General features: G+C 41.1%; 1 protein-coding gene across 5 annotated transcripts in view; it reads left to right on the forward strand.

Moving 5' to 3' along the window:
- LOC126162612 (lysophosphatidylserine lipase ABHD12) overlaps positions 1 to 12710 on the forward strand; it is a 107151-nt gene that overhangs the window by 80418 nt on the left and 14023 nt on the right. For all 5 annotated transcript variants that reach the window (XM_049919224.1, XM_049919225.1, XM_049919222.1 and 2 more), the window contains one exon: positions 1398 to 1525. In XM_049919224.1, coding sequence (XP_049775181.1) covers positions 1398 to 1525 — 128 coding nt within the window. The remainder of the gene's footprint in view (positions 1 to 1397; positions 1526 to 12710) is intronic.

A 12710-nucleotide genomic window follows, 5' to 3' on the forward strand; every position in this document is an offset into this window, starting at 1 on the left:
GTAGAGAGCTTTATTTGCTTACGTCAGTCTGCTTGTTATTTTTACTTTTCTGGATTCATGTTTAATATCCCTGTATGTTGTGTGGATATTTCATATAATCATACCTTTCTCAATATCTTCTTTTTCATCCATTCTGATTCAGCCTGTTGGAACTTCACCTTATTTTAATTCCTAACTAAAGCTCAAATATTTCTTGAATCATTGATGGCTTCTTTTCCTCGACTTTCTCTGCACTTCCGTTATTCTATCCTACTTAAATTGTTTCATCATCATGTTAAGTGGAATTGGTTCCTGTGTGTACTTCATGACTGTACATATTTTTGTGTTGCTTGGTAGAAATCTTATGTATAACTGTTATTCTATGGTAAAGGGTGCAGCCAAACCAGAATTACTAAGTTAGCAGTAAATGCTTATTGAAAACTTTTAAAAGAAGCTTGCATCAAATCCAATACAATTTCATGAAGATGTGAAACATAACATGACTATTCTCTTCATAGCCCAATCCAGGAACAGCATAAAACTAAGTTAGTTATTGGAAGTTGTACATATAAACTCCCATTCTGGCTTTTCTTGGTTTAGCATTTATATGGTTTTACAATAAATTTCTTAAGGCAACACTAGAGGGATTCCTTCAATAAGGACATAACCACCATTGTCCTGCAGAGTTTGTGGTCCATCACTGATTACTTTGTTGTGAATGGTATATTAAACATTCTTCACAAAAATCTATATAAATTGCTAAATTATATAATTTCATAAGTAACGAATTTCTAAGGCAAGTGAATATTCCTTGGTTATATAACTAGTGTAGTAATACAGATAATGCAGTGAGACTGAAGGTAACCTCTTTATATAACTGTAAGTTCGTTTTATCCTTGATGGGAAAGAAGTGTTTAGTTGTACTATATTTTCAGACTGAAGTGACAAATGAAAATTTGCACCAAGGCCAGGATTTGAACCCATGTCTCCTGCTCACTAGGCAAATGCGCTAAGCACTATACTACCCTGGCACAGTGGCTTTGCACAAATGCATGGACTACCCTATCATACCTCCTTTCTCAGTCCAGATTCCTCTTCCCACTTGGTATTCCCCGATTTACACGTATACATCTTAGATGTTTGAGACTTGAAAAGATTTCTGGAACCATATAGTTTCATTTGCTATTTAGTTGTAGGTTTATTTTTCACCTATTGCATCTTGTTTACACTTTCATAATTAAAATAGTTTGTGAAGAATTGTGACTAATGAATTATGCTATTACTGTGAAATACTGTGGTCATTTCTCAATAACTGCTGGACCAACCTAAACTAGAATGAATCACTTCTGAAAAAAAAAAAAAAATACGTTGCAGGAAGCAGATAGCGATAATAAAACTTTGTTTTAAATTTATTTCAGCTCTACAAAAGTCTTGAACAAACACGGCCCAAAGATGCTGCTTCTGTTGAATTTGTGATATTTGAAGATAAGTACCGATATGGACACAAGTATATTTGTAGAGCTCCTGAATTGCCTGACATTATTCAGTAAGTATTTAAAAATACTTTGTAATGTGTGAATGCTAGAGGGAGGAAGGGAAAAAAAAAGTCACAGCTATTTTTGGTATTTCTTCTTCGTAGTGTTTATCCTGCACTAGCAGGGTCCACTTGCTGACACCTCTGCCTCCATTTGGGTCTGTCAATGGCATCTTCATAGTTGGCACTGAAGAACTCCATCTTCCTCTTGATACAGTCCATCTGTGTCTCGGTTCTACCACTAGGCTGTCTGCCATTTATGTCCAGGTGTGTAGTTGCTCTTGCCACCAAGTCTGCTTTACTGCGCACGAAGTGTCCGTGTACCATCTTAACCTGCTTTTCCATAGTTCGTCTGAGATGAGTGCAACTCCAAGTCGCTGTCGAACATTGACGTTTGTTGCATTGTCAAATCAATTGCTCCACTTTCTTCAGGTCCTCTCCACTGACTTTGATGATCTCATCAGTCTGAATACCACACTCCATGCATTCTGTCTTCTGTATATTCAGACGGGGGCCAAATTTGCCAAGTCATTGATTCCACTGCTGCATCTGTTCCTGGAGATCTTAATGGTGTTCACTTGCCAGTAAAACATCGTCAACATATAGAAGTGACCAAGTGTGGGGTACTGTAGGTCATGTGTCACAATGTATGTACAGAGGGTAAAAACTAGAGGTGACAGTGCTGAACCTTGATGTACTCTGACATGGATAGTGAAAGGGGGTGATGTTCCCAGTGCATATATCGGACATTGCTGGAGACATTTTGATAAAGCAGTTGGACCCATTGGACATAGGCTTCAGGGACATTGAGAGATCGTAATGCATGCCAAATAAGCTGATGTGGGACATGGTTGAAGACCTTTTCCAGACCTAGGAATTACATGTGAGTATCCTTGTTCTTCTCGTTGTGTCTCAATAAGTAACCAAGTGGTATGGATGGCATATGTGGTTCCACTTCCTTTGATAAACCTCCATTGATTTGGGGTGATAGAAACAATTGCACTGAGCCTAGAATCTATAACACACTCAAAGATCTTCATCATGTGACAAAGCAGTTGAATTAGTCAATACTATGAGCATTCTGTCACATCACCTTTTTGCTACCAGATTGTCAGTGCGACACTAGTTCTCCTGGGACTATATCCTTATCTGTGATTCTGTTGAAGAGAGTAGTAAGAATTGTGGCACCTTTGTGGCCAAGGATCTTTCATACATTAGCTGGGATTCATCAGGGCCAGTAGCCTTCCCATTCTTCATCTTTTTGACTGCTTGCTTGGCCTCCTAATTGGTAGCACAGGTCCAGCATCCATATCAGCACTTAGTATTGGAGGATAGCAAAACTTTTCGGACAAGTAGTCACTTTATCTGTGGAGAATGCTGAGAGGGTGTCGAAGGAGTTGATGGTCTTCGTTCTTTGTGTTTGACATGACCAATGTCCTGGCTGGCTCGATGGTGTGCTTTGGTGAGTTGATAAATTTTATTTACTACTTCTGGTGCATCCAGTTCATCATACACATGATAGTAAAATAATGTGGCTGCCTCAATTACTCTCTCGGCAGTCAATTTTTGTGTCTGGGAATGTTGCAGATTTTCATTTGTGTGGGACTGGAACCATACTTAGAAACCTTCTTCTTCTCCCTCACAGCTGTTTGAACATTTTCATTTCACCACCAGACTTCGTTATTGATCGCTCGTTTGCCTGGTTTCATCCTGCCAAGAATGTTGTTCACTGCACAGTGGGCTTGGCTAGTAATACTGTCCCATATGCTTAATACTGGCTGGTCTGTACCCATATCAATGACCTTAAGAGCAGTGGTGAGCTGAGCTACGCATTCTGACATACGCCACCATTTGACTCCCTGCACTCTAATGATTTGGGGACGATTTCGCTTGTGGATATTCAACTTGAGGTCCATCAAGAGGGACCAATGCTGGAAGCAATTTATTCTGAGGAGATGACTTTTATGTCAGTTACCAGCTTCAGGTTGCGTTCTTCTTGTAAGTAGATAATCAATTTGAATGTCATGCCCATCACTTGTGTAGGTTATCAGATGTGCATGCCCCTTCTTGAAGAATGTGTTGGACACCACAAGCTCATGTGCTCGGGCGAAATCCAGAATCAGTATCCCAGCCTCATTGACAGTGCCATATCCATTTCCACCATGACATTGGTCATACCCATTTCTTGCTGATCCTGCACGACCAACTATTATCAGATATTGTTCAGAGTCAATAGTTTGTAGATGCGTATCTAATGCTGTCAAAAATTCATCCTTCTCTTCATAAGAGCATCCGACTTGAGGCACCTAGCAGGACACAGTTCGAACTGTAGATGTGCCAGATGCGAATTTTACACTCGTGAGTCAGTCGGAGATTCTGTATACATTTGTGACTCTGTCCTGATACTTATTGCTAGTCACAATGCCTACGCCATTACAAATGCTGTTTGTGCTGTTATGGTAGAGTTTGAATCCATCACCGATCTCCTGGACCTTCACTTATTTCCATTTCTTTTCTTGCATACATGCAGTGTTAATGTGCTGGTTTTTCGAGGTTTCAGCTAATGCCTGGTTTCTTCCAGACATGGTGCCAATGTTGACAGTAGCAATTCGTAGATGAACTAACTTCTTTAGCCCAGATCATCCAGCTCTTGGCAGCAGGGACAAACAGCTCCTCTGCAGAACTGGTGCCTTTTTGCAGCTGCCTCACCAAGGTACAGATGCTGCTGTATGAAGATAGTTTCTCCGCTTTGTCCACAGCTGGCACTTTGTCCCCCTTTGCCTTCAGAACCATTGACCATCTTCACCTGTCGCCCCTGGTAGGGGCCATCACATGGTACTACTAGGTGGGCCAGCTGGACCAATGTTTTTTTAAAGAGGTGTTACTTCTCTCTCACACCTTACTTTGTCCTGGCTTGTAACAGGCAGAGCTTGGCTTCCCAAATTTTGGGTCCAAGTTGGTGACGTTCGTTATTTTTGGTAACACGGTGAATAGATACATCTTTCTGCAGGGGTGCTAGATATTCTAACAGCGTGATTCACTGCAGCATTACCAAGCAGAGAAGTTGTGTGTTCTTAGGTTAGGCATATTAGAGGGATGCTAGAAGTCATTTTAACTTAACAACTCCTTATTCAACTGATTCTTAAGTATTCCTCCTCAGCCGGCTGCGGTGGTCTAGCGGTTCTGGCGCTGCAGTCCGGAACTGCGGGACTGCTACGGTCGCAGGTTCAAATCCTGCCTCGGGCATGGGTGTGTGTGATGTCCTTAGGTTAGTTAGGTTTAAGTAGTTCTAAGTTCTAGGGGACTTATGACCTAAGATGTTGAGTCCCATAGTGCTCAGAGCCATTTGAACCATATTCCTCCTCAGTGGGGCTCTCTAGGAAATTAAGATTAATGGAGGAAATAGTTATTATTCTAGAGGGCCTAAGAATTTCTATCACAGCTTCATTTAGTAATTGGATCATTCCATGTCAAATCAACTAATTTTGGAAAATTTTCCTGCTTGACAATTACAAATTTCATTGAAATTTTATGTAAACATGCACACAGGTCCCCAATGAACATTTTCAAATTTATCATTCATCAAAGCATTACTAGCCAAGATATATCAAACAATGGAAACTCCAGGTAGGAATATCAGCAGTGTAGGGAAAGACAGATTACTACTTACCATAAAGAAGACGTCAAGTTGCAGACAGGCACAATTTAAAGACACTTAACATAAAGCTTTCGGCCACAGCCTTCATCAGTAAAAGAGAGGCACACATCATTCACACACACAAGCACACCTCATGCACAAATGACCGCCAGTTCCAGCATCTTGAACCAAGCTCTCTGGGATGCTCTGTGTTCTACGCTCCACTGGATAAAGAGGCATGAGTCATATATCAATTTTTTGTGTGCAACCTTGACTGATTGCAACCCTCACCCCATATGTGGGCTACTAGAGATCCTACCACCCGCATACAGGATAGGCACTGCACCCTGTCGTGAATTTTTCTAACCCAGAGTGGCTATATAAGGTGAGTGCAATCGTGTCTTTGGAGTGATCTGGATCGGGGTGCTGCACAGGCAACTCCATTGAATGCCAACATGCCTCCAAGGAAAAGACATCATTCTCATTCAAGACATATGATGTATAAGTCAATAAATGATATAGAGCTGACTACCTCATCTAGTGATGACAAGAATAAAATACCTGTTAAATCAGTAGCACCTCTTTCCCTACATTGCTGGCAAAGATAGTCATTTGTTTGATTCTATGTGTGACTTTGCATAGAGCGAGTGTCAGTTTCTGGCAACTGTGAGTTGTATATCTCTGGCAACAGTTGAAAGAAATGAAACTTTGTGATCGTGTACAACTTTATGCATTCTCATAATGATAATAATTATGATGATGATGATGATGATGATGATGATGATGATGAAAAGGATTTTACTAGTGGTATCCAACCAGAAAATTTTAGGCAAAATCGCCCGAAAAAACTGGCACCTAAAATATGTCATTTTGGCTTCGTATATCATGGAGACTAACGGTATGAGAACTTGGTATGTAGTAAACCAACAACATAAGTTCTCAGATATAAAGTTTCATTTATCTGCTACTCTCCAATTCTGAATAAATTAAGTTGAAAATTGAAGATTTTGTAAAAATGTTTGCAACAAACTCAGTCCTGTAAAAACACTATAAACTGGACTCATTAGGAAGACCATAGTTTGAACTGCAAAACGAGGTGTGTTTGATTATCGAGTATGGGCTGATTTTGTAGTTTATTACAGAAATTGTGTATGAACTGATTTTCTAGAAATTTGGAAAGCAGTACATGAATAATATTTTATATTGGAAAACCTTATATTGCTAAGTTGCTGTATCCGAAGTTCCATGTTAGCTAGCTCATGTTGGAAATTAAACCCACTTTTAGTGGGGGGGGGGGGGGGGGGGGGGGGAGGTGTCAGGATTAAAACACATTATTTCAAATGAGACTGGTTTTGAAGCTGTAATAGAAAACTATTTGTAAAAGAAGTGTCAAATATACTTTATTCGTCTTTTTGACAAATTTGTAGATAAATTGTTGATGGTGTATTGCAAACAGCCACAAATTGGTTTTGGGTTTCTTTATTCAAAAAGTACTGTTACTGGTTTCAAATTTATTTATGTACAATTCATCATTGAACAGTTTTTTTCAGGCATGTAACAATAGTTACTGTAAACCAAACATTACCATGGTATCGTCTGTTGACTTGTAATATACTCTATGTTGTGAACGGGGGGAGGGGGGAACCGAAGCCGGTAATGATACGTTTGGAATAACGTAACCCAAAACCAATTCATGGCTGGTTGCTGTACACTATCAACAATTTATTTTATGTAATAGCCACGGTCTCCAACCATGTCCGTATATGACGAAATTGAATTACTGGAAAATAGTATGTGAATAAAATTTTGTATTCCACATCCTTGTGCTATCGAGCTAATGTTTATTAAGTTTCATGTTCAGCATGTGTTGCCTCAACAGGATATAAGAATCCAAAGTTTATCTTTTATTCATACCACGATTTTATGTGCCCAAACTTGGTTCAAATTATCTAGCATTGTTAACTCGTGTTGGGTAATCAAGTACACTTCGTTTTGCAATTCAAACCATGCTCTTTCTGTTGAGCCCAGTTTGGAGAGTTTTATAGAACACAGTTTTTTTGCAAAATCAGATCTAAAATACCATATTTTTTACCTTTTTGCAAAGTCTTCAACTTTGCACGTAATTTATTCAGAATTGGAAAGTGGTACATAAATGAAACTTTATGATTGAGAACTTGTGTTGTTAGGGTAGTACATGCCAAATTTCATGTTCGCCATACCTTTAGTCCTCATGATATAAGAAACCAAACTTTGACACTTGTTTTTGGGAACAAATTTTTTGGATGATTTTGCCTAAAATTTTCTGGCTGAATATCACTAATAAAATTCTTCCTATTATCATTCGTAACAAAACAAGTAAAGCTGTACAAGATGGCCAAATTTCATCCCCTTCAACAAACATTGCCTGACATACAGCAGTTCAAAGTTGCCATAAGTTCACACTCACTCTGCACAAAGTCGTGCATAGTCAAACAAATTACTACCGTATATGTCGGCCAGTATTGCTTTGAGGAATGTTAACCTTTACCAATGTTCATTAGGGAAATGTGCGCGAGTTGACATGGAATGACCCAATCGTGAGAATACCATGGAGGTGTTGATCAAACACCAGGGAGTGACTCAACAAGAGCAGTATTACGCATCATGGAAGATTCAAACAACACATCACTTCTCCCAAACAATGGAAAGTGGAGGTTGGGATATCAGCTGTATTATGAATAAAATAGATTGCTACTCTCCATAAAGACGACACATTGAGTTGCAGACAGAAGCGACAACAGTTACACGTTTGAGCTTTCAACCAAAGCTTCCTTCAGAAAGGAAAATGCACACACATTCACACCAGCAAGCACACCAGACACACACATAACAGCTATTTTTGGCAGCTTCATCAGTTTGGTCAGAGCAGCCAGATGTAGCAGACATTCTGGCTTTTCGTCATGCTTGTTTGAAACTCATAGTGTCACCTTTATTATGAGCAGCAATGTATCTTTTTTATAATATTCTTTTTGTCACTTCTACTTATATACATTAAGAAAAATGAATATGAAGGGAAAACCAGAGAAATTTGAACAGGTGCAGTTGTTCTCACTCTCCACTGCTCACAGTGAGATGGGTTGCAGAGTATAGCTGTAGATGTCTAGGAAAATAATAAAAAAGTTGTCATTATACAGAGTAATTATAATTAAACTTCCACCACTTGAGAAGCCCCTCATGAAAATAGAGCAATTGTAGGCCAAATGAAACTTTATGGAAATACACACCTGGAAATTGAAATAAGAACACCATGAATTCATTGTCCCAGGAAGGGGAAACTTTATTGACACATTCCTGGGGTCAGATACATCACATGATCACACTGACAGAACCACAGGCACATAGACACAGGCAACAGAGCATGCACAATGTCGGCACTAGTACAGTGTATATCCACCTTTCGCAGCAATGCAGGCTGCTATTCTCCCATGGAGACGATCGTAGAGATGCTGAATGTAGTCCTGTGGAACGGCTTGCCATGCCATTTCCACCTGGTGCCTCAGTTGGACCAGCGTTCGTGCTGGACGTGCAGACCGCGTGAGACGACGCTTCATCCAGTCCCAAACATGCTCAATGGGGGACAGATCCGGAGATCTTGCTGGCCAGGGTAGTTGACTTACACCTTCTAGAGCACGTTGGGTGGCACGGGATACATGTGGACGTGCATTGTCCTGTTGGAACAGCAAGTTCCCTTGCCGGTCTAGGAATGGTAGAACGATGGGTTCGATGACGGTTTGGATGTACCGTGCACTATTCAGTGTCCCCTCGACGATCACCAGTGGTGTACGGCCAGTGTAGGAGATCGCTCCCCACACCATGATGCCGGGTGTTGGCCCTGTGTGCCTCGGTCGTATGCAGTCCTGATTGTGGCGCTCACCTGCACGGCGCCAAACACGCATACGACCATCATTGGCACCAAGGCAGAAGCGACTCTCATCGCTGAAGACGACACGTCTCCATTCGTCCCTCCATTCACGCCTGTCGCGACACCACTGGAGGCGGGCTGCAAGATGTTGGGGCGTGAGCGGAAGACGGCCTAACGGTGTGCAGGACCGTAGCCCAGCTTCATGGAGACGGTTGCGAATGGTCCTCGCCGATACCCCAGGAGCAACAGTGTCCCTAATTTGCTGGGAAGTGGCGGTGCGGTCCCCTACGGCACTGCGTAGGATCCTACGGTCTTGGCGTGCATCCGTGCGTCGCTGCGGTCCGGTCCCAGGTCGACGGGCACGTGCACCTTCCGCCGACCACTGGCGACAACATCGATGTACTGTGGAGACCTCACGCCCCACGTGTTGAGCAATTCGGCGGTACGTCCACCCGGCCTCCCGCATGCCCACTATACGCCCTCGCTCAAAGTCCGTCAACTGCACATATGGTTCACATCCACGCTGTCGCGGCACGCTACCAGTGTTAAAGACTGCGATGGAGCTCCGTATGCCACGGCAAACTGGCTGACACTGACGGCGGCGGTGCACAAATGCTGCGCAGCTAGCGCCATTCGACGGCCAACACCGCGGTTCCTGGTGTGTCCGCTGTGCCGTGCGTGTGATCATTGCTTGTACGGCCCTCTCGCAGTGTCCGGAGCAAGTATGGTGGGTCTGACACACCGGTGTCAATGTGTTCTTTTTTCCATTTCCAGGAGTGTATTTGTAGGAACATGCGGAAGAGAAACAAAGAACAAGCCACTGAAAGAAACACATTTTAATTTCCTCATGTCAAAGTAATGCTAATGTGCTCGTGCCACAGGAGGACTATATTAATAAGATCAATGTTTTATTGTGGGACCAAATGTATTGCAAAATGGATAAGGGTCCAACACTGCCAAAGGAAGCCTTCAAGAGTCCGAGACCAAATAGTTCATTCCAGCTATGCTGGGTGGACTGCCCAAGGCCTACAAAGAAAGTGTGCTTTTATGTCCTATAGTAAGCAATATTGGAGCAGCAACGTATGGTTTGGCCAAATACCTGGCATCTTTACTCAAATCCATTGCAGGCAAATGCCCATATCATATCAGAAATTATAGTGATTTCATCAGACTCCAGTCACCTAAACTGGAAAACAGTGAATTATTGGTCAGTTTTGAGGTCGTTTCACTTCTTACAAATGCACTTCTGGTGGACTTGACATATTTCATTGGCAGTAGGTTTGAGGCTGACATTACAGCTTTGTTGGAGCATATTCTCTTCGTGACATAGTTGTTGTTTAACAAGGACTTTTTTTTAACAGTGGGATGGTGTCAGAATGAGAACACTTTCATCTCCTGTGGTGGCTAATCATACGGAAGAGTCTAAGGAGTGAGTGCTTCCCTCACTTATTTTAAAACCAACATTATTTTGGTGAGAAGTTGGTGACACTTCTACAGTTCAGTCTCATGGTTTTACTCTGTCTCCAAGAGTTCCTCCAACATCTGTACTCCATACATAAAAAATAAAATTTATTATGAAGATGAAAAAAGACAGTTGTTTGCTGCCATTTTTAAATATCTTGGTGCGATATAAGAGTGATGGGACATTTGGTATTCCGAAAATCCACTCATACAGACTGTATTTGCTAGCTGCTAATTAGCACCATCCAGCACAAATAGTGGGTGTTGTAAAGACCTTAATCCACTGAACCCATACCATCTCGGATGTCAATAATATGCAAACAGAACTGGACTACCTGCCAACTGTGTTCCTGAGCAATAGATACACATCTCAGCAAGTATGGAGAACACTAAAGACATAAAAACAACAGACTGTTTATCTGCCATATATTGGAAATATTTCAGCAAAAATAGGCAGAATATTAATAAGACATAAAGTTAAAGCAAACTTTCATCCTTGGAAAACTTCAACACTGTTGCGATCTGTTAAAGGTGACTTAAGAGTTGCGCAAGGCAAGTGTTTACAGGATTCCATGTGAATGTGGCAGACCTTACATTGGGCAAATAATGCACGCAGAGCAGGATCACATTATAGAAAATCAGCAGCATACTTGCCTTCCTCAAACCAGTAAGTCTGCTTTCACTGAACGCTGTATTTCCACAGGTCATTTGATGAAATGCAGTGAAACAAAATTGTGGCCTGTATGTCAAACTTTTGGCACTCCAGTTAAATTGTACGTGGAATCTTTTCACAGAGAATTTTCATGCTATGCGTAGCTGGCATCATTTTGTGGTTTTACGGTACAAAGGCAATTCATTTGATGTTGATGAGGTGAACTTTCACTGTGAAGGGCACGCAGTGCAGTGCACAGACTTGCAGCACAAGTGCATGTGCTCAAGCCGCATATACACCACGCATGTGCCAGCTGGTCGTAAATACATGAGCTCAGTGCATTTTCATAGTATTCACTTGCCGGTGGCCAGAAGACTCACCAAGCAAGGTGGCGCAGTGGTTAGCACACTGGACTCGCATTCTGGAGGACAACGGTTCAAACCCATGTCCAGCTGTCGTGATTTAGATTTTAAGTGATTTCCCTAAATTGGTTCAGGCAAATTCGAGGATTGTTCCTTTGAAAGGACATAGCAGACTTCCTTTGCCATCCTATCCTGAACTGATGGGACCGATCACCTCACTGTTTCGACCTCCTCCCCCAGACCAACCAAACCAAACTGAAACATTGTAGCAGCAAGTTGCAGACATCTGGTAGTTCTGCTAAATTTTATGAAACAATATAGCATCTGTTCCCTCCTTCATTATTTTGTTATTCCAGAGGACTGAGTTCAGTTGTGCGACTTTTGCTCTGCCCTATTTTATTATTTATATCATCTTCACTTCTGTTTGGAACCATTATATCCCCCGGATACTTAGAAGACTTACATCCCCTGATTGTAATGGCTCCCACATCCAAATTCTCCAGGGTATTGTTGCCATTCTTCGTATATTCAGTTTTCCTCGTTCTTGCTCTGAAGCCCAATCTTTCGTACTCGTCTTTGAGCTTTGGAAGCATGTACTTGGTATCATCCTGCTCATCAGTGAAGAGAAGTGTGTACAAGACTTCTTCCAACACCCACAGCGACTCCAATGCCTCCATGTGTACCTTATTAGGAAAAGACATTGTTGTTTTAAATTGATTTAACTGTAGATTGTTTTCTAAAAATTTAAAAATCAGAAGTTTTGTTATCATTTTAACTATGTATTTTGAACTGCTTTTGGTTGAGACAATTTATTTTATAAGTTTAATTACTTAAAATTTTAGTTTGGCATAAGCATATATCCCACAACCTATGACATTGCTTGTTGCCACTTGCTTAGTAATGAACCATGGCTGTGACCACTTTTCCCTTGGTCTATTAACAAATCATTATTTTGTAAAAAGAATAATAATGCTGAAAATGTTAAAAACTGAGAAGTTATTTTTACTGATGTTCGAGCACTAACTGATTTTGTAAGATGACTGAAAGCAAACTGAAATAAAATTTCCACTACAGCAATAAAAATGCCGTACAGGAATGATAATCCCACAAATTTAATTTCTTCATGTGATATCCTTTGCTTTGAGGATTACTTTGGAAAAAAATATTTTGTGGATTATGCATTT

The sequence above is a fragment of the Schistocerca cancellata genome, chromosome 2 (genome assembly GCF_023864275.1).
Source record: "Schistocerca cancellata isolate TAMUIC-IGC-003103 chromosome 2, iqSchCanc2.1, whole genome shotgun sequence".
NCBI lineage: Eukaryota > Metazoa > Arthropoda > Insecta > Orthoptera > Acrididae > Schistocerca > Schistocerca cancellata.